At 42.3% G+C, this 26,832-nt stretch overlaps 1 protein-coding gene across 1 annotated transcript in view; it reads left to right on the forward strand.

The window, feature by feature from the left end:
• The first annotated feature begins 5,547 nt into the window (after positions 1 to 5,547).
• The window catches only part of LOC134338268 (platelet-activating factor acetylhydrolase 2, cytoplasmic-like), a 56,069-nt gene continuing 34,784 nt past the window's right edge, over positions 5,548 to 26,832 (forward strand). The window contains exons 1-2 of the mRNA XM_063033988.1: positions 5,548 to 5,693; positions 15,368 to 15,480. Coding sequence (XP_062890058.1) covers positions 15,391 to 15,480 — 90 coding nt within the window. The 5' untranslated portion in view covers positions 5,548 to 5,693; positions 15,368 to 15,390. The remainder of the gene's footprint in view (positions 5,694 to 15,367; positions 15,481 to 26,832) is intronic.

Here is a 26,832-nt window from a genome sequence, read left to right on the forward strand (position 1 = left end):
CGGTTTGAAGAAAGTGATGAGGGTTGTTTGCTTGGCAGCATTTTGTTTTTCAGCATAAATTTGCTTGTAGGGAAGAAGGCTTGACTGCAGGGAATGACTGAAATGCTGACTCCGTTCTAAACTTGGGTCCATGTCCATCGCCATTTGTGCCAAGTGTTCCGCAGTCTTAAAAAATTCTGCCAGTTGCTTCACCGTAAAATCCTTCACCTGCAACTCAACACTTTCTTCTTCTTCTAAGTTATTAGCAAATAGACTAGAAAAAGTACTTCCTTCTATTATTTCGGAAGACCAAACGGGTTTTATTAAAGGTCGTTACTCTTTTTATAATATTCGTACATTGTTAAATATCGTTTATACTCCCTCACAAAATGTTCCTGAGTGTGTTATTTCTTTAGATGCCGAGAAAGCTTTTGATAGAGTAGAATGGCCTTATTTATTTAAGGTGCTTGAAATGTTTAATTTTAGCTTGAAATTTATATCCTGGATTAAACTGTTATATTATTCCCCTGTAGCCTCGGTTCGTACTAACTCCTTAAACTCACCTTTTTTTCCTCTCTTTCGTGGTACTCGACAAGGCTGTCCTCTTAGTCCCCTATTATTTGATATTGCATTAGAACCTCTTGCAATTGCTATTCGAGAATCTTTAAATATTACTGGGATAACTCGGGGATTAAAGTCCCATAAATTATCACTCTATGCTGATGATTTACTTTTATATATTTCTAATCCTGAGAGATCCATTCCTGCTGTTTTAGAGTTATTAGCACAATTTGGTCTTTTCTCAGGTTATAAATTAAATCTTAGTAAGAGTGAACTTTTTCCGATTAATAAACATCTTCCCTTATATTATAAATTTCCATTTAAATTGATTAATAATTACTTTTCATATCTTGGGATTAAAATTACTTGTAAACATAAAGATTTATTTAAGACTAACTTTTTACCATTAATAGACCATATTACTCAACTTTCATCTAAATGGTTTCCCTTATATTTAACTTTGATTGGTCGTATTAATGCAGTTAAGATGTTTTTTTTGCCAAAATTTTTATATGTGTTTCAGGCATTACCAATTTTCGTTCCTAAATCTTTTTTTGATAAAGTTGACTCTAAAATTTCTTCATTTATTTGGCAGAACAAGAATCCGAGACTGGGTAAAATACATTTACAGAAAGCTAAGAGAGATGGAGGTTTAGCATTACCTAACTTTAGATTTTATTATTGGGCTATTAATATTCGACATATGAAATTTTGGTTACTTGATCGGGACATACTATTTATTCCTAAATGGGTAGCATTGGAATTACAATCTGTTCAGGGTTATACACTTGGTTCTATTTTAGGTTCCTCTCTTCCTTTTGATTCGAAACGTCTTAAGCAGGTCTCTAACCCGATAGTTAAATATGCTTTGCGCATTTGGTTTCAATTCAGAAAATTTTTTGATCTTAATCAATTCGGGTTAGCGATTCCTATTTTAGGTAACATATTTTTTCCTCCCTCTTTTACGGATCGCGCTTTTCAAACTTGGAAGACTAAGGGTATTTTACGGTTTTTGGATTTATTTTTAGATGGTTCCCTTATGTCTTTTGAACAATTATCTAACAAATATAACTTATCAAGAATACATTTTTTTAGATATTTACAAGTTAGAAATTTCCTAAGTACTATACTTACTTCCTTTCCAATGCTTCCTCCTATATATATTTTAGATTCGATAATTAACCTTAATCCATGTCAGAAAGGTGCATCGGCTATGATTTATAATATTATTATGAAACTTAGGAAAGCTCCATTTGATAAGATTAGGGTAGATTGGGAACAGGAATTGGGGCTTACCATTTCTGTGGATGATTGGGGGCAGATTTTACAATTAGTTAATACTTCCTCTATTTGTGCTAAACATTCCCTAATTCAATTTAAAGTGGTTCATAGAGCACATATGTCCAAAGATAAGTTAGCGCGTTTTTACTCGCATATTAATCCTTTCTGTGATAGATGTTCGGGGCAGATAGCCTCTTTAACTCATATGTTTTGGTCTTGCCCTACTTTGGAAACTTTTTGGAGAGATATTTTCAATATTATTTCTAAGGTATTAAATATAGATATCTCTCCTCACCCTATTACTGCTATCTTTGGACTACCTAAAATTTCTAGTAATCTTTCCCCTTCAGCCCGTAGAATGATTGCATTTCTTACTTTAATGGCGAAAAGATGTATTTTACAACATTGGAAAGAGCTTAATGCTCCAACTACCTTTTTTTGGTTTTCTCAGACGATTTTATGTTTGAATCTGGAGAAAATTAGAAGTAACCTTTATGATTCTTCATTTAAATTTGAACAGATTTGGGGACCTTTTATTCGATATTTTCATTTAATGTAATATTTACCCTTCTTGTTTTCTCTTCACTGTTTTAATGGAGGTCGGGATTGAGGACGTGATTTTAAGTTTAACTCTGTTTGGTTTCAAGTTAGCCCATTGCTTTGCTTTGCTTTTAGTTAGTTGCACGGTGGGTTTTTTTTTGGGGTTTTTTTTTTCTTTTTTTCCATTGATATATATAAAATCTAGTATACTATTATGTTATTTTGGTTTCTTATGCTTAAATTACATTGTTTGTAGTATTTTCTTTTTGGTATTGTTATCTTTTGGAATTTTATTATACTTTAACATTGTATTAATGTTTATATGGCTTACCTTTTTTGTATACTTACTCAATAAAAAGATTTAAAAAGAAAGAAAGAACACTTTCTTCTTCATCATCGTTATCACCTTCAGTCTGAGTTAAACGCAGAAGGTCATCCACACTTAATTCTTCATCATGAGAATCCAGGAGTTCTACCACGTCAGCAGTCTCGAAATCTGAGAATCCTTCCCCACCAATTTTATGGCCCAGGGCCACACAATCCTGGACAGCTGCAGTGAAGGCGGGAAACCCCTTGAGGGTGTGCACACACTCCGCCCAAATTGATTTCCACGCTCCATTGAGAGGCTTCTTACTCAAACCCTAAGAGCATAGGGATCTAGTGAATGGTAAACTAAGAGAGGCTTTATCTTACAGTCTCCTTCATCATTGGAACTCATAAGCAAAGTCAATCTATCCTTTGCTGCCTTGAAACCTGACGCAGTTCTTTCATCCTTATGTAAATGCATTTCGGCATACGCTTCCAAAAAAGCCCGGTCTCGTCTGCATTAAACACCTGCCTTGGTATGATGCCTAACTCAGCTATCATAGCCCACAACTGCACAGGGTAGCGTCCCAGAGCTATGTTACCTTCACCTAACACCGCCCTGTTTATAATTTCCAACCTTTTTCAAGTGTTAAAGTGGTTCTCTGCCGCTTGGCTGATGGCCCAGGACTTGACATCGGACGCTTAGGAGGCACAGTTAAATATTGCAAGCAGAAAATCACTGCACCGTAGGTAAAAACAACAAAAGTTGAAGAGCGGATTTAGTAGATGCGGTTGACGAAGCCTTGTTAAGGAGATGCAGTGCATTTTGATTTTGATAAATATTGCAATGCTGTACAGTAGTGTAGTGGCATCTGCACTAGACTTTGAGGTGAGTAGTGGTCCTGGGTTTGAATCCGGCCGACTACATGTACGCTTTCTAACCGTGCTGGTTTGAGGGTCAAGCTAGCAACTCGGCCTCGTAAAATGAAACAGACAAAACATAGTAAGAAACGGCAAGATTGCTTCCCAAAGTGCCAGCTGGTGTGGAAAGGAACAGTAACAACATATTGCACGATGAAGTGAATGCTTCGAGTGGCGGATAAGGTTCCAATTCACCAGGCTATATGCCTGGATATTGTAGACCTTCTTGAATGTTGACAGAGCTGTATCCGTCTAGGTAAGAGGAGAGTGTTTCATCAATCCTGCTTTCTGTCATGGAGATAGTGTAAACACTATAGGGTCCCAGGGCATGAGACATGCTCCAGGATATCTGATTTCTGTCCAGTCTTCGGTGGTGCCCTGATGTCAAGGACACTGATTCCATTCAGACTTTTGCAACTCAGATATTCCATCTATATTGAGACCAAAGTTGTAATGAAGTCTGGTGTAGTCTTACTTGTGAAATGAGGGCAGCAGGAGAAGAAGAACAAAGGAAGTTTGTTTGGCCAGTACTGTTGAATTGAATTGAACTGAACTGAACTGACTTTATTTCTTACATCCTTCACATACATGAGGAGTAAAACTCTTCACCTTACATCTCCATCTGAATGTGCAATGTGCAAATTATAGTAATTTGTAATAAATAGTATGTCCAGTAAGATATACAACAGAACAATCAATGTAGCACAGAAATCTAATTGTGTCAGTGTGAATTAATCAGTCTGATGGCCTGGTGGAAGAAGCTGTCCTGGAGCCTGTTGGTCCTGGCTTTAATGCTGCAGTACCGTTTCCCGGATGGTAGCAGCTGGAACAGTTTGTGGTTGGTGCAGATCACTGATCTGTAATAGAATCATCGAGTCAAGGAAACTGGTCTTTCAGTCTATCTAGTCCATGCTGAACTATCACTCTGCCTAGTCCCATCGACCCACACCAGGACCATAGCCCTCCATACCCCTCCCTCCCCCGTCCATGTACCTATCCGAATTTCTCTTAAATATTTGTTCAGTTTCCCGTAATTACCAACCACATGACTTCATCCACAACATTTCCCCACAGTGACTCCAGCCTCAGCCTCTCAGTGACATTGTCTTCTCCTACCCATCCTTCCCCACCCTCTCTCCAACTTAGAACCAACTTACTTTGTCTCTTCCCTGGTTCTGTCAAAGGGTTTTCGACCCAAAACCTTAACTCTCCATGGTCTATCCATGACCGTGCTTGTTCTTGGAAAGTTTTTCTACAGAAATGGCTTGACATTGCCTTCTTCTGGGCAGTGTCTTTACAAGACGGGTGACCGCAGCCATTATCAATACTCCTCAGAGATTTTCTGCCTGGCATCAGTGGTCACATAACGAGGACTTGCAATGTGCACCAGCTGCTCAAACAAATATCCACCACCCGCTTCCATGGCTTCACGTGACCCTAATCGGTGGGGGTGGGGGTGTGATAGGCAGGGTGCTACACCTTGCCCAAAGGGTGACCTGCAGCCTCGCGGAGGGAAGGAGCACCTAATACCTCCTTTGGTAGAAATGTATCTCCACCCCGCCACCCACAATTGCAGTCAAGTGACCAATACCAATTAAACTGCTAAACTACAGGTCAGTGGACTGTGGGAGGAAACTGGAGCACCCGGAGGAAACTCATGCCGTCACGGGGAGAATGTACAAACTCTTTACAGAGAGTGGCAGGAGTTTTCCCTGGATCAATTCTGGAGATTTCCTAAGTCTGTGATTTTGCTAGATCAGATTGCACATAGTGTGTTGTGTATTGCTGAATAACTCAACGCTTATAACTGGGAAAGTAAAACATAATGAGAAGTTGGGCAGTTCTCAGACAAAGTTCATAGAGGGCGCAGTTGCCATTTCTCTGTCCAATAGGCTGCGAAGCCACTGGACCAATGGGCGGACGGCAGCGCGCTACCTTATGGGTGATGTAGTCCTGAGATAAGGCGGCCGTTGTGAGGTTGCGTAATGGAGTTCACCGCTACCAGCGTTCCCCGTTCAGCGAGTGGCGGGTGAAATCGGAGCGAGGAAGTTTTATGTGACAGTTCAGTAGAGCTCGGCGACGAGCAAGGTGTGGGCAAGCGCCAGGTAAGGACGTGTACAAAGTAACCAGCATCGGCACACTGGGGTGTTTCTAAGCAAAGAGGTTCGGGAAGTTTACTTGTGTTGTGGAATTGGAGACACCTTTTATTTATCCGTTCGAGGAAGCGCTGTGAAGCGGAGATATTATTTAAAATGCTCCGCAATTTTGCACATAATGCTTCGTGTTCGAGTTCTCTCGCTGTTTTTTTTAAAAGTGCCTTGCTTTCGGAGAGATGTTTCACCCGGTGTTTCCTGGTTTTGTACAAGTGCCGCTGGCAACGAGAGGAGGCTAGCGAGGGGCGGAAAAGAACGGGTTGGAGGAGGATTTGGAGAGGTGAAGTTGTATATTGGAGGCACTGTTGGAGATGATTGCTCTGAGTTTGTACAGGCTGTCAAAGTTAGTCGCGTTTATTGCCTTATGCACAAGTACATGTATGCACGGTGCAATGAAAAACTTACTGCACATGGCATTAGATACACATTTGCAAGAAAAACGTACATTAAAATTCTATGCACAATTTTTGCAGGAAAGAACTCATTTAAAATAGGAAGTCTGTTGTAGTGCAGAATGTTGCTGTACTGATTAGGATTATGGGGATATGTTCAAGGACCAAATAGTTGAAGGGAAGTAGCTGATCTTGCACCTGGTGGTGTGGGTCTGTACCTCCTGCCTGAAGATAACTGTGAAGAGGGCATGGTCTAGATGGTGGGGATCTTTGGACTGCCTGGCAGCACCTCCTCCATTGTGAGTGACCATGGGCCGGGGATTCTGCTGAACTCGACTGGGTATTACATTTTGTCATGGGGAGTTTGACAATGTCCTTGAAACATTTTCTGTTTCCCTTGAAGTCTCTTTCATTGGAGGTGCACGGGGCACTTGTTTAGAGGGTCTGGTGTGCAGCAAGCTGTTAATCCTACTGCAGAATTGGGGAACTTTTGTCAAGCACTTTGGGTTCCACACAGTAGGTAGCTGCTATCTTGGAAATGTGGTAAGCAGGGACCATTGTTGCTTGGTAAACCACAAACCTGGTGTCTGGTCTGAGGTCTTGCTCTTTCACAGCTTCAGATAATTGAAAATGCACTGGAGATGAAGTTCATCACTAACACTTATTGTTGAGAGATTATCTCTGAGCTATAGATGGCAATCTAGGTTTTCTAAAGCTTACTGTACCAACAGTTGCCAGAGATCTTAGTTAGAGGAGACCTTTAGCATCTGGATGTTTGCTGTGAATTCCCTGTGTATGGTTCTCTGGAAGGATCAGTGATAACCTGGTCGTCTCTGCTTCTGAATGTGTGAACTGCAGCTCAGCAAGGTGGGGTGTCATAGATACAAGAGATTCAGCAGGTGCTGGATATCCAGAGCAACATCCAACATGCTGGGGGAGTTCGGCAGCTTGGGCAGCATCTAGGGAAATGAATAGTGTAAATAGTTCACGTTTTGGGCTGAGACCCTTCTTCAGGACTTAGAAGAGAGGGGGGAAGATGCCAGAATAAAAAGGTGGGGGAGGGGGGTTGGAGAGGGGAAAGAAGCTAACTGGTAGGTGATAGATGAAGCCAGGTGAGTTGGAAAGGTAAAATGCTGCGGGGGGTGCGGGGGGGGGTGGGAATGAATCTGATAGAAGAGTGGACCATGGGACCAAAAGGGAGGAGGAGGAAGGGACCTGGGGGAATGGATTAGGTGGATGAGACGTGGTAAGAGGCCGACGTAGGGAATAGAAGAAGGGGAGATATTTTATTTTGGCTCACCAACTACTAGTGGATTTGTGGATTTTTTTTTTTGGTTATGATCCTGTGTGCCTGGTAGAAGTGGAAAGAAGGGAAGGGGAAAATTACCAGAATGAGAAATTGATGTTCATGCCTCAGGTTGGAAGCTATCTGAGTGTTGCTCCTCTATCCTGAGAGTGGCCTCGTCATGGCAAAAGAGGAGGCCATGGACCAAAATGTCAGAATGGGGCTTGAAATTAAATAGTTGCCCACCGGGGAAATTCTGCTTTTGGTGGATGGAGTGGCGGTGCTTGACAAAACAGTCCCTTAATTTACGTCAGGTTTAGTCATATAGCATCGAATCAGGCCTTGCAGTCCCACTTGTCCACACTGACTCTGCCTAACCAGCTAGTCCTATCTGCCTGTGTTTGACTTAAGTCCCTCTAAACTACGAGTGACATTAATTCTGCAGAGGAGACAATGGCAGTTGAACATCCACTCGTTCTGTGGACAGATTCCAACCCATCTCTTGGGAGATCCAAGGTGCAGTATTGCAATGTGGGAAATTGAGAAGATGGTTGCAGAGATGACATGGTGTAATAAATACAGCAGCAAGCAAAAGTTTGGGCACCCTGCATGGTCAGTACTTAGTAACACCCCCTTTGGCAAGTATTACAGCTTGTAAACGCTTTCTGTAGCCAGCTAAGAGTCTTTCAATTCTTGTTTAGGGGATTTTCACCCATTCTTCCTTGCAAAAGGCTTCCAGTTCTGTGAGATTCTTGGGCCGCTTGCATGCACTGCTCTTTTGAGGTCTATCCACAAATTCTCGATGATGTTTAGGGTGGGGGACTGTGAGGGTCACGGCAAAACCTTCAGCTTGCGCCTCTTGAGGTAGACCATCGTGGAGTTTGAGGTGTGTTTAGGATCATTATCCTGTTGTAGAAGCCATTCTCTTTTTTTCTGTGGCTTTTTTACAGACGGTGTGATGTTTGCTTCCAGAATTTGCTTTAATTGAATTCATTCTTCCCTCTACCAGTGAAATGTTTCCTGTGCCACTGGCTGCAACCACAAGCCCAAAGCATGATCGATCCACCCCCGTGCTTAACAGTTGGAGAGGGGTTCTTTTCATGAAATTCTGCACCCTTTTTTTCCCCAAATATGCCTTTTCTCTTTGTGGCCAAAAAGTTCTATTCAAAAGGTTCAAAGGAACATCTAAACAGTTAGACCTGACGAAGGGTCTCGGCCTGAAACGTCGACTGCATCTCTTCCTAGAGATGCTGCCTGGCCTGCTGCGTTCACCAGCAACTTTTATGTGTGTTGCTTGAATTTCCAGCATCTGCAGAATTCCTGTTGTTTGCATCTAAACAAGCCTGATGCATTTTGGAAACAAGGCCTGTGGACTGATGAAGTTAAAGTAGAACTTTTATTATTTCACTTTTTTCTCTTTTTTTTCCCTCCCTCTGTCCCTCTCACAATAACTTCTTGCCTGCTCTCCGCCCTCTGGGCTCCCCTCCCCCTTTCTCTCTCTCTCCCTAGGCCTCCCATCCCATGATCTTCTCCCTTCTCTAGCCTCGTATCCCTTTTGCCAATCACCTGTCCAGCTCTTGGCTCCATCTCTCCCCCTCCTGTCTTCTCCTATCATTTCAGATCTCCCCCTCCCCCTCCCACTTCCAAATCTCTTACTATCTCTTCTTTCAGTTAGTCCTGACGAAGGGTCTCGGCCCGAAACGTCGACTGTACCTCTTCCAATAGACGTAGACATTATACATGGACGGCCATGATCTTTTCCCGAGGGTTGAAATGTCTAATATTAGAGGGCATAGATTAAAGGAGAGGGGAGAGAAGTTGAAAAGGAGATGTGTGGAGAAAGTTTTGTTTTATGAACGGTAACTAGTGGGTGCTTGGAATGAGATACCAGGGGTGGTGGTGGAGGCAGATACCATAGAGGCATTTCAGAGACTTTTCAACTGGTAGATGATTTTAGTTTAAGTAGTTCAGCACAACATTGTGGTTTGAAGGGCCGGTTCCTGTGCTGTACTGTTCTGTGGAAAGCCAAATATTCAAGTTTGCTGATAGCACAAAGATAGGCAGTAAAGTGACTGGTCTGGATGGATAACGTGCAGGGAAATAGGAATAGAATGCAAATTGGTAAAACTGGAATAAGCAGTTTTCATTGGCAATAAGTTTGTGCACATTGTTTTAAAATATGACAAATCAGAGAATTAATTTTCAGCCGTGAAAATGAATCTCTCGTCATGCTCCCGCTCATTAATTGGGCACAGTTCAACTCTTTAGAGCATGAACGCAGTCCCCCACTACCACAAGTTTTGCAGTTGAGTGTGCCACCTTTGGGGACATTACAGGCGTCAACACACACACAAAGTGCAAAGGGAGGACACCCTTTCTGATCGGTCTCACCCTGGGCGGGTAAGAATAAATAATAAGAAGCTAAAGCATGATCATAGACACTCAGAAGCTCATTTGAACAAGTCTTTGAAGTTTCAAATGGACAAGTATACAAAATAGTCAAGTGGTCGTAGAATAGTTTTAAAGTTACAGATCTGGATTACAGTATAGAAGGTATAATACAAGTGATGCAAAGCTTTGCTGAAGCCAATCTGAGGAAGGATTGAAGTTGCCTCGCAAAATACCTTTTTAAAAATAAATGTGTATTAAATTTTGAGGAAGGATTGACCCGGGTTCATTTCCCGTTACTGCCTGCAAGGGGTTTATACGTTCGCACGGGTTTTTTTCCAGGTCCTCTGATTTCCTCCTACTGTGCAAAGACCTACTGGCTGGCAGGTTAATTGGTCAGTGAAAATTGTCCCATGACTAGGTTGGGGTTAAACTGGGGGGGGATTGCTGGGTGGCGTGGCTGGAAGGATCTATTCCGTGCTGTATCCCAATAAATAAGATTTTAAATCTTCAGAAACTAGAAAGAATAATTATTCAAAGTATTTAAAAAGGTTAAGGGGGGCTGAACATAGAGGAAAACACTTTTGCTGTGATGTGTGGTATCCAGGCCTAATTCACAGCAGGCCTTTTGGAAGTGAAAGCAGAAAGCACCTCAACATCCAAAGCACGCTGGAAGTTTAGGCCAAGTCAGAAGTTGAACCCATTACTAATTTTAGGCATGAGATTGGGACACCAAAACTTCTGAATATGAAGATAAGCTGCAAGTCACATGCTTCTAGACCGAGATAAAAATCTTCTCCCTTAGCTACACGAGTACTGCCATTTTAAAGTTCAAAGTAAATTTATTATCAAGTACATATGTCACCAGATACAACCCTAAGATTCATTTTCTTGTAGGTACAGTAATACAAGAAACACAAGAATCAATGTCAGACTGCACCCAACAGGAGGGACAGACAATTAATGTGCAAAAGACACTAAGCTGTGCAAATACAAAGAGAAAAAAATAAATAATAATCAATAAGTACATGGGATGAAGAGTCCTTGAAAGCGAGTCCATAGGCTGTTGGAACAGTTCAGTGTTTGCTTGAATGAAGTTATCCCCTCTGGTTCAGGAGCCAGATAGCATAGAACTCCATTGTCATTGCTCAAAACAACAAGATTGTGATGCAAATCCAGACAGTGCAGAAAAGAGAATTTTTTTTTAAATTCCATATTTACCGGTGATTTTGATAGTCCATAGTTTGATAGATGGTTGAGGCGTAATAATTATTCCTGAATATGGAGGTGCAGGTCCTGTTTGCATTCCTATCTACCAAATGAAAAAGCATGAAAATCTTTTTGAACAAAATCACCAATAGGGCTTGGAATGTAGCATCTTAAAGACTCCATGGCACACAAACAAGCAACGTTCCTCTGTCTCAATGATATTCCTCAATGTACCCGAGACTACGGTCACAGGCACATTAGCCTTTGCTCTCCAGTTCCTTCACATGTATTACAAGAAGTTTCATCTGTTAATTCAACTATCCTAAAACATCAGTTCCTAGCTTGGGTAGCCTCTGTGCAAGAAATATTTGTTATATCAGTGTAACAGCTGGGACAAACCTGTGCAACAAAAATCATGAAGGATCTTGGGCAACAGTTATACGCCCTCAGAATTTGCCTTATCTGCAGTAATTCCTCTGATCCAGGGCTCCCAATGTTTTTTATGCTACGGACCTCTACCATTAACTGAGGGTCCATGGGCCCCAGTTTGGGACCGCCAGTCTAATCCAATTACTGAAAGAAAATCCAGCAACAAAAGGCATCTCAGATCCATTATCTTCATCAATGGATCAAACCTAATGTTTTCCACAGGAATTGAAAGCATTCCCAGGTGAAGACACCATCAATGACAGCATTTCCACACAAAGAAAGATTTTTATTTTGTGATACAGGGCAGAATAGGCCCTTTAGCCCTTCATGTCTCAACGCCCGATAGTCCCCAACAACTCCGGTTTAAACCTGACCTAACTGCGGAAAAATTTGTAATGACCGATCAAGCAACCGGTACGTCTTTGGACTGTGCGAAGAAAGCAGTCGACCTGGAGAAAATCCACGCATTCCACAGGTTGTACAATCAGACTCCTTACAGAGGTCGCCAGGATTGGACTGCAAACTCAAATGCCGCAAGCTGTAATTGCATCGAGCTAACTGGTCCGCTACTGTGGCATTTGCTTAGAGCTGCTATTCTCAGTTCCCAAGATTGAGTATTCGTTAAGGTAGTAATCTGGCCTCTTATCGGTTATCCAAAAGATATCATCAGGAGAAAATCATCTGTCAACAATGCTGGATGCTGTGACTTCAGTAGATGCGTGTCTCACATCCTTGCTCACAGCAAAACAGATTAATCTATTTTCTTGAATCAGAGGAGATAACTCCTCTCAGCTTCATCACTGAACTGCTCCCACAGTCTATGAACTCACTTTCAAGAACCTTTCATCTCATTTAGTGATGATTTATTATTTCTTTCTTTTTGTATTTGCACAGTTTGTGTGCCACAGTGGTGTCAAGAGCTCAGATTTCAATCCTGGCATCCTCCAAGGAGCCTGTATGTTCTCCCAGTGGAATACGTGGGGCTCCTTTGGTCCAGATACATACGGATTAGTAGGTTAATTACTCGCTGTAAACTGTCCCTTGAATAGGTTAGGGTTAAATCCAGGGCACAAAGGGTCTATTCCACACTATATCAATAAATAAAGTTTGTTGTCTTCTGCACATTGGTTGTTTGTGTGTCCTGTTTGGTGCAACCTTTGATCGATTCTGTGTCCTTTGCATTTACTGTCAAAGCCAGCAAGAAAATGCATTGCAGGGGTCTATATGGTGACATACGTGCACTATAATTTATTTTGAAATTTGAGTTTTAATAGCCTAACCTTCAGGAGACCAAATCAACACCACAGGGCCCAGAACCTGGCAAATTTAACTACTGAAATAAGAATAAATATCATTTTTAATTAACATTCAGCTGATTGCAATCTTGGAAAAAGTTTGTAGAGAGTACCAGATTAGAAAGGGATATCACTGCATTCTGGTGGGCCCAGTCCACAATCCCTACAATTATTTCTAAATTATTAACTATTTCATTTATCACTGTCCGAGGACCACAACCTTGCCAAGATTTGGAGCCTCAACGATCCAGAGAGCTACACTGGCTGGAGTCAGGGCTTTATGCTTTGGCTCTTGGTAGGGTCACCCATACCAGACTAAGAGTGGTCCATTGGCCCTCCAAGTTCAGGGGTTCAGGTCAGAGCTAACAACCCTGACTGGTCAAACAAAACTGTTACAGAAACAGCAATGAACAATCCTTCCACATCTGAGTGCAACGGTATTCCTGAGTCTCTACCTGGGACTTGCATGACTGACAATGTGAAAAAGACATGATGAAGGAAGCCCTGAACACTGCCAGAGATGGGGGACCTTCATTTCTGCCCTAAATACCAGCAGTGTAATGAGCAGAAACATTTATCAAGCTTTTTCCTGGGTACCACTTCCTCATTTATAGATGAATATTTGAAGTTCCAACAACTTAGCCTAAAAAAATGTCTCTTTCAGGTAATCACTGAAATTTACACCACTGAAGGCTGCCATTCAGCTCATCATGCTTATGTCAATAACGAGTTTCCATTGATAGGCGGTCTTTCACGACAAGGGAAACTTTCAGCACATGATGCACAATTTTGAGTGACAGCGTTTAGTTATAAATGGTCAGAACAAGGACAGTTGGCCAGTATGTTTAGGAACAAAGATAGATTGTGTAGGATAGAACTAAAAGAAATGATGGGCCAAGGTACCATGTCTCATTTCCTAATCTCCCTGTGTATCTCAAAATGGGCCATTTATTGCTAGAGTACAACTGATGCAAATTTGCACAATTTCTGCACAAAGCAGCAAGTTTAAATACCAAATATGGTCACCACAACATTTCTCTTCAACCACCATCTCAGTAGCTGAAGGAGGGAATGTAGACTCCATTCATTAAAACAGGGGTTCTCAACCTTTTTTTTTAATGCCATGGACCAACACCGTTAAGCAATGTGTTCATGGATGTCTCAGGCTGGGGACCCCTGCATTAAGGGTTCTCCCGCTGCTTCCGGTGCAGTCTTCTATATATTGGTGAGACCCGACGCAGGCTGGGAGACCGCTTCGCTGAACACCTACGCTCTGTCCGCCAGAGAAAGCAGGATCCCCCAGTGGCCACACATTTTAATTTCACATCCCATTCCCATTCTGATATGTCTATCCACGGCCGCCTCTACTGTAAAGATGAAGCCACACTCAGGTTGGAGGAACAACACCTTGTATTCCGTCTGGGTAGCCTCCAACCTGATGGCGTGATCATTGACTTCTCAAATTTCCGCTAATGCCCCACCTCCCCCTCGTACTCCATCCGTTATTTATTTATTTATATACACAAATTCTTTTTCTCTCTCTCCTTTTTCTTCATCTGTCCCTCTGACTATACCCCTTGCCCATCCTCTGGGTTTCCCCCCCTCCCCTTTTCCTTCTCCCTGGGCCTCCTGTCCCATGATCCTCTCGTATCCCCTTTTGCCTATCACCTGTCCAGCTCTCGGCTCCATCCCTCCCCCTCCTGTCTTCTCCTATCATTTTGCATCTCCCCCTCCCCCTCCAGCTTTCAAATCCCTTACTCACTCTTCCTTCAGTTAGTCCTGACGAAGGGTCTCGGCCTGAAACGTCGACTGCACCTCTTCCTAGAGATGCTGCCTGGCCTGCTGCGTCCACCAGCATTTTGTGTGTGTTGCTTGAATTTCCAGCATCTGCAGATTTCCTCATGTTAATGTCTCTGTCTGTTGCGATTCCTCTCAATCTCCGCCATTTCAGAGAAAATAACCATAGTTTGTCCAGCCTCTGCTTGTAGCACATTCGCCTCCTGATTTTATACGCCTCTGTAAGATCACCCCTCATTTTCCCCTTTGCTGTAGTGAATAAAGTTCTAATCCATTCAACCTCTCTCCATAACTCAGTCCCTCAAGTCCTGGCAATATCCTCATAAACTTAAATTTATTTCTTTTTAAAAAAAACCAAGCTGTATCCTTGCCTGTGTCAGAGCAAGATCTCGTATTCTCTGACAGTACTGCATTCTGCAGATTCAGCATCTATTGCTGAGCTGCTGTCCTTGATTCAAGTTGGTGGCATCCATCATGAAGGGCTCTCCCTGTCCATGTCCAGGACATGGTCTTGTCCCATTACTGCCATCAGATACAGGAGCCAGAACAAACAGGACTAGTGTCTTCCCTTCCAACATAACATTTCTGAACAGACAATGAACCCATGAACAAATGTCCTCTTTTTGAACTTTAAAAAAAATGTATTATGTATTTTATAGTAACGTTTAATGTATTTCACTGTATGATGCCAGAAAATATCGTGGTGTCAGAGATAATAAACTGAATTTACGTTTCCTTCGGGGTATTTGTAATGCATTGTAGTTCTTCCCTGGTTGTCTCCCACTTGAATGTTATCAGCAATAAATTTATTTTTTATCTTGCCCATTCCAGAGAGAGTTGCATGCAGCCAGATCATGGGGTCCAGCCAGTCGCTGGGAGTGCCGAGTGGGACCGGACCGTTTAAAGTGGGATGTACAGATGTCATGGCTGATCACACAAGGCAGGTAAAGTGGAATCATGAGCTGGAATACACTGATCTATCTTTCCAGCACTTCTGCTCCATCCACAAAACTAGAATTTCCCAGTGGCCTACTATTTTAATTCCCATCCCTTTTCCCGTTCCGGCATGTCAGTCCGTGACTGTCTTTTCTGCCACGAATGGGCCACTCTAGTTGGAGGATTAACACCTTGTATTCTCTCTGGTAGCCTCCAACCTGATGGCATGATAATCGATATCTCCAACTTCTGGTAATTATCCTCTTTCCCCTTTCCCTTTTCAATTCCCCACTCCAGCATCTTGCCTGCTCTCCTCACCTACCTATTGTCTTCCGGAGGTAACCCTTCTTCCATTTCTCCCATGGTTCACTCTCCTCTGCTATCGGATTCCTTCTCCACATATCATCTCTCAGCATCTCACCATTTTCCCCCTCTCCCACCCACCTAGCTTCACCTATCACCTTCTAGCTTGTCCTCCTCCTCCCCACCCCCCAACTTTTTATTCTGGCATCTTCCCATTTTGCTTTCCAGCCCTGATGAAGGGTCTCAGCCTGAGGCATTGACTGTTTACTCATTTTAGCCGATGCTGCTGGATCTGAGTTTTTCCAGTATTTCGTGTGTCATTTTTACAGTGTAGTCAATATTGTCATTTGAACACCTTTTTTTTTGCTGTTCCTTGAGGCTGTCCAATGTGTGAAAACTAACAGAATGAATAAGAACTTAAAACCATTTCTATGTATTTGGTTTCAAAGTCTTGTAATCTGGTACAATCTCTCAGGCAGAAATGTCTTGCCAGAAGAGGAACCAATCTCTGATTTGGAAACCTTCAAAAGAAAAAGAGTCACTCAGTGCTTCAAAAGATCAGCGTAGCTTAATTATCAAAGTGCATATGTCAGCATACACAACTCTGACATTTGCTTTCTTACTGGTATACACAGTAAATCCAAGACCCATAAGAGAATCAGTGACTGGCAAATGATCAAGGTGCAAAAGATGACAAACTATACAAATACAAAAAAAAAGTAATAACTTTAAAAATAAGCAATAAATATCAAGCATGAGATGACGAGTTGTGGGAGCAGTTCGGTAATGAGGTGAATGGATTGAGAAACTGGTGGTTGAGGGGTAAACCTGTTCCTGAACTTGGTGGTGTGAGTCCTGGGACTGCTGTATCACCTTCCTAATGACAGCAGCAAGAAAGCCTGGCCGGGGTGGGGGAGCCCTTGATAATAGATGTTGCTGTCCTACAACTGCATTCCGTGTTGGTGTGCTCGTTGGTGGGGAGGGCTTTGCCCCTGATGGAGGGGGCTGTATTCACTACGTTTGTTGCATTTTTTCCACTCGGGCATTAGTGTTTCCATATCAGGCTGTGATGCAACGTCCCCTCTGCCATCACATTTCTGAATGGACAATTAACCCATGGACACTACCTCAATATTTTTGCTTTTTTTTAAAACAGTACTCAATCTTGTATATTTCTTACTGTAAGTTTTAGAATTATATATTACACTGTACTGCCCCTGCAAAACAGCAAATTTCATGACATGTCAGTGTCAATAAACCCAATTGTTTTTCTGAGGTAAAGAGAGAAGTCTTGCTGCTTCACGCTTTCAAAGTGGGTGAAAATATTGATAAAGATCTCGTAAACAGAAAGCTAGCATTAGCAGAATTTGCTTTGACAGTTGCTGGAGTAATATCTTGAAAAACATAATAGATGTAACATGATAAAGAAAATTAATAAGCAAGTAGAAAATTATAAACATGCAATCGTCTGCAGATGCTGGAAATCTAAAGTAACACACACGCAAAACACTGGTGGAACACAGCGGGTCAGGCAGCACCTATGGAAATGTATAAACAGTTTCGGGCCAAGACCATTTTCAGGAATAGGAAGATGATGATTTTTGAGAGAAATGAAAGGGGTTCGATGGGCAATATTGTAGGGTTGCCAGCAGCCCTGAACTGAAAGGAGGTTACCGAGGAATGCCCCATTTCCCTTAGAGTTGTTGAGGAAAGGTTTATGGGCCAAATGCAGACCAATGGAAGCAGATCACGGACTGGAGGGCCTGTTTCCATACTCTGTTCCTGTATGGCACTAATTGTCTTGATGCTAACACCCAGAAATTTTGAGTACCAGACTAGGGGAAAACCTAGTGACCAGGCACCTTGCTGAATCAGGTTTATTATCGCTGACATACTGTGAAATTTGGTGTTTTGTGGCAGCAGTACAGATGGCCGCCTGCAAAATTATTTGCCTTGAAGTGAAGAATCTTCGTGAAATCTTTATGTAACCAGTCATAGAAAATTACAGCACAGAAACAGGCCTTTCAGCTTATCTAGTCCATGCTGAACCATTTAAACTACCAAGTCATATCAACCTGAACCCGGACCATAGCCCTCCATATCTCTACCATCCCTTTACCTATCCAAACTTCTCAAAAATTAAAATCAACCTTGCATGCTCCACTTGCGCTAGTAGCTTATTCCACACTCTCTCAACCCTCTGAATAAAGAAGATTAGATTAGATTATGAGGACACGCAGTCCACTTTATTGTCATTTAGTAATGCATGCATTAAGAAATGATACAATTTGTTCTTCCAGCATGATATCGCAGAAACACAAGACAAACCAAGACTAAAAAAACTGACAAAAACCACATACTTATAACATACAGTTACAACAGTGCAAAGCAATACCGTAATTTGATGAAGAATAGACCATGGGCACGGTTAAAAAAAAAGTCTTAAAGTCTCTCGAAAGTCCCATCATCTCACGCAGACGGTTGAAGGGAGAAACTGTCCCTGTCGTGAGCTTCCAGCATCACAAACTTGCCGATGCAACATCCTGGAAGCACCTGACCACAGTCCGACTCTGAGTCCGTCCAAAAACTTCGAGCCTCCGACAGCGAGCACCATCTCTGCTGAGCGCTCCGGCGACAGACAACAGGCAAAGCCGAGGATTTGGGGCCTCCCCCTCTGGAAATTCTCGATTGCACAGTAGCAGCGGCAGCGAAGCGGGCATTTCAGAAGTTTCTCCAGATGTTCCTCCGTGCTTCTCACGTCCGTCTCCATCAAATCAGGATTGTGCACGGCCCCTGTTAACAAGTACGATATCAATTCAGAGCGGCCGCACACAGTGCGTTGCGTCGCCATCTTCTCCTCCCCTCAGGTTCCCCTTGAACTTTTCACCTTTCACCCTTAACCCATCACGACTAGTTATAATTCTGCCCCCACCCCACCTCAGTGGAAAAAGCCTGCTTACTTGTACCCCTCATGATAAAACTCTTTACCATGATAAATCCTTCAGGGTAAAACTCAAACCTCACCGATACCAAGCCCAACCCAAAGCTGTCTCTGCAGCCATGTGGGTGATGCATCGGTGCAGCTGGGAGAGCTGCAACCCTGATCCCTGGTGCTACCTGTGTGGGATTTGTGCGTTCTCCCTGTAACTACGTGGGTTTCTCCCAGCTGCTCCAAAGTTCAAAGTTCAAACTGTTCCTCCTGGCCAACGGTAGTAGTGAGAGGAGGGCATGGTTGGGTTGGTGGTCACACACCATTCAGTTTCCACCCACCTCCCAAAGACAAGTAAGCTAATTGGCCAGTGTAACTTGCCCCTAGGATAGGAAGGTACTAGGGTTGATAAAAACGGGTTACACTTGGATTTGGATTGAGCAGGTATAGGCTTAATAGATCAAATGCAACTTTTTATTTGAAAGTAAGAATGGAAATCAGCATCCAGAAGTTAAAGGCCTGACTTTTCCTTCCAATTAGATTGGGAGTATAGCTGTAACTATCAGAGATGAACATGAAATTCTCGGTTTTGATGTTGAAGGGCTTCTCACAATCTATGGACTTGCTTTTAATGGTTCTTCATCTCACGTTCTGCATACTTATTGCATATTAACTTATTTCTTTCTTGTTGTATTTGCAGTCTGTTGTCCTTTGTGCACTGGTTATTTGTACATCCTGTTAGGTGTGGATCTGTACGACCTGTTGGGTGTAGAATTCCCACTGATTCTATTGTGTTTCTTAGATTTACTGTGAATACTCACAAGAGTGAATCTCAGGGTTGTATATGGTGCCATATACTGTATATTTTGATAGTTTACTTTGAAACCTGCCAGTATTCCCATTCTGGGTAAGAAACGTTGTATCAAATACGACATGTAATACCTCTGATTTGCAAATACTATGTCCAACCACGAGCGCATAGTCAGAGACGTGTGCCCCATGAAAGTCTAGGCTGACTGTCACCACTCTCACCTGCTGAACACAGTAGCCGGGCCTTGCTGTTAACAGCTTGCACTGTCAGATCTTGTGCTAACACTCCAGAGCTCCTTTTGAGTGAATCTGGAACCAGCACCTTGGTGTGACCCTGCTGGTATATCTAGAGAATGCCAGATCCTAACGGGCAAGGCAGAACAAACCTCTCCCACAACCTACCCACTAACCTTCAAGGATGTTTTTGGCAAACCCACCATAATGTAAAATTTGTGATTCCTTAGAAACTTGAAACTAGTCCTGGTATGGAAATGTAAAGAACAGCCACAGTGAATGGTCAGATTCGAGAGAGCCAAGTTAAATTCCTCGGAACAGAGAAAGGGGCAAATAATTTCCTGATTATAATCGGCTTAGATTTGCTCAGGAGAAGCTGCCTGGAGTTTGAAGCTTCCACTCGTTGTAGTATATCTTGTGACTGTAAACACACGAAAGCAGGTCCATTTTGAGCATAAATATTAGTATTGTGGCGAGATGTGGGTCACGGGCGGGGGGGAGCAGCAATTAGATGGGAGAGGCAAGAGGGCAGAGGTAGAAAGTAGGATTTGGGGGAGTAAAGTGGAAGGGTGGAACAGGAGGAAGGGAAGGGGTAGGGTGGGATGAGGAGAAGATTAGATGAGAATGGTGGGATGAACTGCAGAAGTCTTAACTTCGACAAGTTAGTACAGAGGGCAAAGAGCAACTTGGAGGGAAGTGAAGTTTGTATTTTGCTGAGTCTGATACGTGGCCACAGGACTGTAGAGATGAGATGTGAGGACTGACCAGAACAGACCTGCTACTTGTGGTTTAGCTTCAAAACTTTTGACTGTCACAGCTGTGGAAGCTGCAGTAAGGCAGAGTTAAAGACAGCATCTATGTGAGGATAACCACAGCAGTGTCTCAAAGTGTGTATGTAGCATACAGCCCTGATAATTGTCTTATCACAGAAGCCATGAAACAGAAACAGCACGGAACCCTTTCAAAGAAAACATCAAACCGCTAACACGCAAAAAAAGAACAACAAATTACACAAACAGCAAAAAATGAGCGAGAAACAGCCAGGATATAAAAGATCAAATCACAAAGTCATTGAAATAGTCTAGTAATGTTCAGTTTAGCATTGTGTCATTTATTACTGCAGGCCGTAGTCAATAATGGGGTGGGGTGGCGGGGAGAGGAGTAACCAGAAACAGAACAAGAACTACAGTGTCCAATCCACAATCTGTGCCAATTAAACCTTGCCCAAGACCCAAGACTCTGGCACAATCCTTCAGCGGCACCAAGCGAGAGGAAGAGGGAGGCCATTCAAATGCAGACACTTTCCTCTGGAAACTGTGAGTGAGGGAGAGATCGGTCACACATAAGCACCTTCCTCTGGGAGCAGCGAGCAAAAGGGAGTGAGAGGCTGGTCAAACGTAGGCAGGTGGCGCTGAACACGCATGCTCGCCTCCTGCTCTCGTCTTTGATTTCAATCTCGCTTGACGTTTTAATTTGACAGGATTGGCGAGAAATGGAATCAGTCCTGGGCTTGGGCTTCTTGGCTTCCAGGCTGCATACTACGCTCTGCTCAAATCCTCACTGAACTCCCTTGGAGACAAAGTGCCAGATCACTCAATTGGTCCAAAAATGCACCAAGATGTAAAGCACAGGCTCCAATAGTAGCAAAATCATATTTGAAAGAAGTAATAAAAGTAAATTTGTGACCTTTCTGAAGGATGTTACCTTTGATCATGTTGTTTGTTGACACCGTCTACCTCAGCATATCATCAAACCCAGTCAAGGGAGACCTTTGAAGTGAGACCACCAGAGGCAATCTGCTTACTGAAGATACAGATGAGAAAGGCTATGGCAGTATCTAATCTCCCTAGAACATGCCTTCCCTATACACAGTAGTGGGTGCTGGAAACAGTCAAGATGGAAGTAACAGAAGGATGTGAAACACCCAAAAACTAAGGGACAATTGCTTTACTAACTCCAAAGTATGACTGGTTGTCAGCTCAAAGTTTCGATTAACTTTTAACATCTCTGTTGTGAGTGGCTACTAGTCTTGCAAGTAATCAATTCAGACATGTATGTTTTCCAAATGGTCAATATCCATAACTGAGCCAATTCTGTATCAAAGCTGGAGTTTTCTGTTCTGATTTCAGAACAATATGGATGATGGGGACCAAGCTGTTGATAAGACCATATGACATAGGAGCAGAGTTAGGCTATTTGGCCCATTGAGCCTGTTCTGCCATTCAGTCATGGCTGATGCTTTTTTTCCCCCACTCCCTGGCCTTCTCCTAGTATCCTTTGATACCATGGTTAATCAAGAACCTATCAATCTCTGCCTTAAATGACTTGGCCTCCACAGCTGGTGTGGTCACAAATTCACCACCATCTGGCTAAATACATAAATTTCTCTGCATCTGTTTTAAATGGATGCCCCTCTAAATTGAGCCAGTACCCTCTGGTCCTAGACCCCCCCCCCCCCCCACCATGGGAAACATCCTTTCCACATCTATTTTCTGGGCCTTTAAATTTTTGAAAGGTTTCAATGAGATTCCACCCCCCCCCCCCCGCCTTCTAAATTCCAGCAAGTACAGACCCAGAGCTATCAAATGTCCTTTGTATGATAACATTTCATTCCCAGAATCATCCTTATGAACCTCCTCAAAACCCTCTCCAATGCTGGCATATCTTTTCTTGGATGAAGAGCCTAAAACTGTTCACAATACTTAGGGTGATGCCTCACCAGTGCCTGAAAAAGCCTCAGCATCACATCCTTGCTCTTATATTCTACACCTCTTGAAATGAATGCTAACATTGCATTTGCCTTCCTCACCACTGACTCTACCTACAATTGGACCTTTGGGTTGTTCTGCACAAGGACTCCCAAGTCTCTTTGCATCTCAGATTTTTGGATTTTCCCCCGTTTAGAAAATAGTCTGCACATTTATTTCTTTTACCAAAGTGTATGACTGCGTTTTCCAACATTGTATTTCATTTGTCACTTTCTTACCCATTCTCCCAATCTAAGTCCTTCTGCAAACTTCCTGTTTCCTGAACACTGCCAACCCCTCCACCAATCTTAGTATCATCTGCAAGCTTGGCAACAAAGCCATCTATTCCATCATCTAAGTTATTGATATACAGCATAAAAAGAGGTGGTCCCAACACCAACCCCTGCAGGACAGCACTAATTACTGCCAGCCAATTAGAAAAGGATCCTTTTATTCCCATTTGCTGCCTCCTGCCAGTCAGTCAATACTCTTAACTATGCCAATAACTTTCCTGTAATACCATGGGCTCTTAACTTGGTAAGCTGTCTCATGAGTGGCATCTTGTCAAAGACCTTCTGAAGGTCCAAATTTCCAACATCCACTGCATCCCTTTTATCTGTCCCCCTCGTAATCTCCTCAAAGAATTCAAACAGTTTCGTCAGCCATGTTTTTCCTACAGGAAACCATGCTGACTTTTTCCTATCTGTCCTATGTCACCAGGTACTCCATCACCTCATCCTTAACAATTGACTCCAACATCTTCCCAACCACTGAGGTCAGGCTAACTGATCTTTCTGCTGTCTCCCTCCTTTCTTAAAGGGTGGAGTGACACTTGTAATTTTCCGGTCCTCTGGAACCATGCCGGAGTCCAATGATTCTTGAAAAGTCATTACTAGTGCCTCCACAATCTCTGCTGTTACCTCTTTCAGAACCCTACGGTGCAGTTTGTCTGGCCTGGATAACTTGTGCACCTTTAGGTCTTTCAGCTTTCTGAGCACCACCTCTCTTGTAATAGTACTGCACTGACTTCTCTTCCCTCACATCCTCAACACCTGGTACTGCACTGACTTCTCTTCCCTCACATCCTCAACACCTAGTACACTTCTAATGTCTTCCACAGTAAAGACTGATGCAAAATACTCATTTAGTTCACCTGCCATCTCCTTGTCCCTCGTTATTATTTCTCTGGCCTTGTTTTCTAGTGGCCCTATATCCACTCTTTTTTTTGTATAGTTGAAAAACCTTTTTCTATCTACCTTGATATTGTTTGCTAGCTTGCTTTCATAGTTCATTTTTTCCCTCCTAATGATGCTTTCAGTTGCTTGCTGTAGGTTTTTACAAGCTTCCCAATCCTCTATCTTTCAGTTCACTTTTGCTTTGTGTGCCCTCCCTTTTGCTTTTACATCAGATTTGACTTCCCTTGTCAGCCACGGTTGTACTACAGTATTTTGCCATTTGAGTATTTCTTTGTTTTTGGATTGCATCTATCCTGAACCTTCCCCATATTTCCCCCTGAAAACTCAAGCCATTTCTGCTCCGCTGTCATCGCTGCCAGCATTTCCTTCCGACTTTCTTTGGCAAACTCCCCCCTCATACCACTGTAATTTCCTTTACTCCACTGAAATACTGTTACATCAGGCTTTACTTTCTCCCTATCAAATTTCAAGTTGAACTCAATCATATTGTGATCACGCCTCTTAAGGGTTCCTTTACTTAAGCTCCCTAATCGCTTCCATTTCATTACATTGCACCTAATCCAGTATAGCTGATTCCCCCCCAGTAGGCTCAATGACCAGCTGTTCTAAAAAGCTATCTCATAGACATTCAACAAATTCACTTACCAACATGATTTTTTTCCCCAGTCTACCTGCCTGTTTAAAATCTCTCATGACTATCACGACATTGTCCTTTTTACACTTTTTAAAAAATCTTTATTTAGAAAAATTTTGTGACAACAAAAAAAACCTACTAAGCAGAAAACTGAGGAAAAAAAAGAGAACCCATTAGGTGTACAACCCCGGAGACAGGCGTCATACAAAAAGCTTCTGAAAATAAACATCAAACCGCCAGCAAGAAAAGAAAATATACTAAAAAATTTACAATTAGATCGTGGAAAAATTATATCAATTAACTCAAATGATAATAACAAGCAAATGAGCCCCATCTTTTCTCAAAATCAAATAAAGGTTCAAAGGTTTGACTTCTAATTTTCTCCAAACTAAGACATAGCATCACTTGAGAGAACCATTGTGACAAAGTGGGAGCTGATATATCCTTCCACTTCAGCAAAATGGCCTTCCTAGCTACTAATGTAACAAATGCAATAACATATTGGTCAGATGCAGAAATACCATGAATATTTTGAGGAATTATTCTAAAAAGCACAGTTAATTTATTAGGTTGTAAATTAATTTTAAGTGCTTTAGAAATTGTTGAAAAAAAAAGACTTCCAGAACTGTTCCAATATAGAACAAGACCAAAACATGTGTGTCAGTGTAGCTATCTCAGTTTTACATCTATCACAATGACCATCAACATTAGAAAAGATTTTAGAAAGTCTCTCCTTTTTTTAAACCTTCTTTGAGTGATCCAGTTTTTTTACTTTGGAAAAATAAAGGTATTAATTCTTTTTTGGATTTATTTAAAGAAGATAGATTGATGTCTTTTGAACAATTAATTGATAAATATTCTCTTTCATACACTTTCTGCAATACCTTCAAGTTAGACATTTTTTACAAAAATATTTAAGTAATTTCCCTTACATATTGGAGGCTGACCTGTTAGATACTATTATGAGTATGAATCCTTTGATTAAGGGTTCTATTGGAAGAATTTATAATTTATTATTACAATGGGATAAGCGTCCTTTATCTAAGATTAAACAGGATTGGGAAAAGGACCTTAATTTGACTTTTATGACGGAGGATTGGATGCGGATTTTGAAGTTGGTTAACTCTTCTTCAATTTGTGCTAGCCATTCATTCAGTTTAAAATTGTACAGGGTTATCATTTTACACACCTTTTCTATTTCCGACTGTAATCTGTAGTCCACATCCCAGCTATTGTTTGGGGGACCGTATATAACTGCTATCAGGGTCCTTTTACCTTTGCAGAACTCACCCCACAGGATTCCGCAAGGCTCAGTGCTGGGACCCCAGTTGTTTACAATATATATAATAATGACTTGGATGAGGGAATTAAATGCAGCATCTCCAAGTTTGCGGATGACACGAAGCTGGGTGGCAGTGTTAGCTGTGAGGAGGATGCTAAGAGGATGCAGAGTGACTTGGATAGGTTGGGTGAGTGGGCAAATTCATGGCAGATGCAATTTAATGTGGATAAATGTGAAGTTATCCACTTTGGTGGCAAAAATAGGAAAACAGATTATTATCTGAATGGTGGCCAATTAGGAAAAGGGGAGGTGCAACGAGACCTGGGTGTCATTATACACCAATCATTGAAAGTGGGCATGCAGGTACAGCAGGCGGTGAAAAAGACGAATGGTATGCTGGCATTTATAGCGAGAGGATTCGAGTACAGGAGCAGGGAGGTACTACTGCAGTTGTACAAGGCCTTGGTGAGACCACACCTGGAGTATTGTGTGCAGTTTTGGTCCCCTAATCTGAGGAAAGACATCCTTGCCATAGAGGGAGTACAAAGAAGGTTCACCAGATCGATTCCTGGGATGGCAGGACTTTCATATGAAGAAAGACTGGATGAACTAGGCTTGTACTCGTTGGAATTTAGAAGATTGAGGGGGGTTCTGATTGAAACGTATAAAATCCTAAAGGGATTGGACAGGCTAGATGCAGGAAGATTGTTCCCGATGTTGGGGAAGTCCAGAACGAGGGGTCACAGTTTGAGGATAAAGGGGAAGCCTTTTAGGACCGAGATTAGGAAAAACTTCTTCACACAGAGAGTGGTGAATCTGTGGAATTCTCTGCCACAGGAAACAGTGGAGGCCAGTTCATTGGCTATATTTAAGAGGGAGTTAGATATGGCCCTTGTGGCTACGGGGATCAGGGGGTATGGAGGGAAGGCTGGTGCAGGGTTCTGAGTTGGATGATCAGCCATAATCATAATAAATGGTGGTGCAGGCTCGAAGGGCCGAATGGCCTACTCCTGCACCTATTTTCTATGTTTTCTATGATTCAACATCTTCTGATCCTACATCAAGTTTTCCTTCTGATTTGATGCCATTGTTTACCAGCAGAGTCTTGCCAGTCCCTCTGCCTATCTGCCTGGCCCTCCGGTACAATGTGCTACCAACTACAACCATCCTTCGGCCATGATTCTGTGACGGCCACATCATACCTGACAATCTGTAATAGTACAAG

The sequence above is a fragment of the Mobula hypostoma genome, chromosome 26, assembly GCF_963921235.1.
Source record: "Mobula hypostoma chromosome 26, sMobHyp1.1, whole genome shotgun sequence".
Taxonomy (NCBI): Eukaryota; Metazoa; Chordata; class Chondrichthyes; order Myliobatiformes; family Myliobatidae; genus Mobula; species Mobula hypostoma.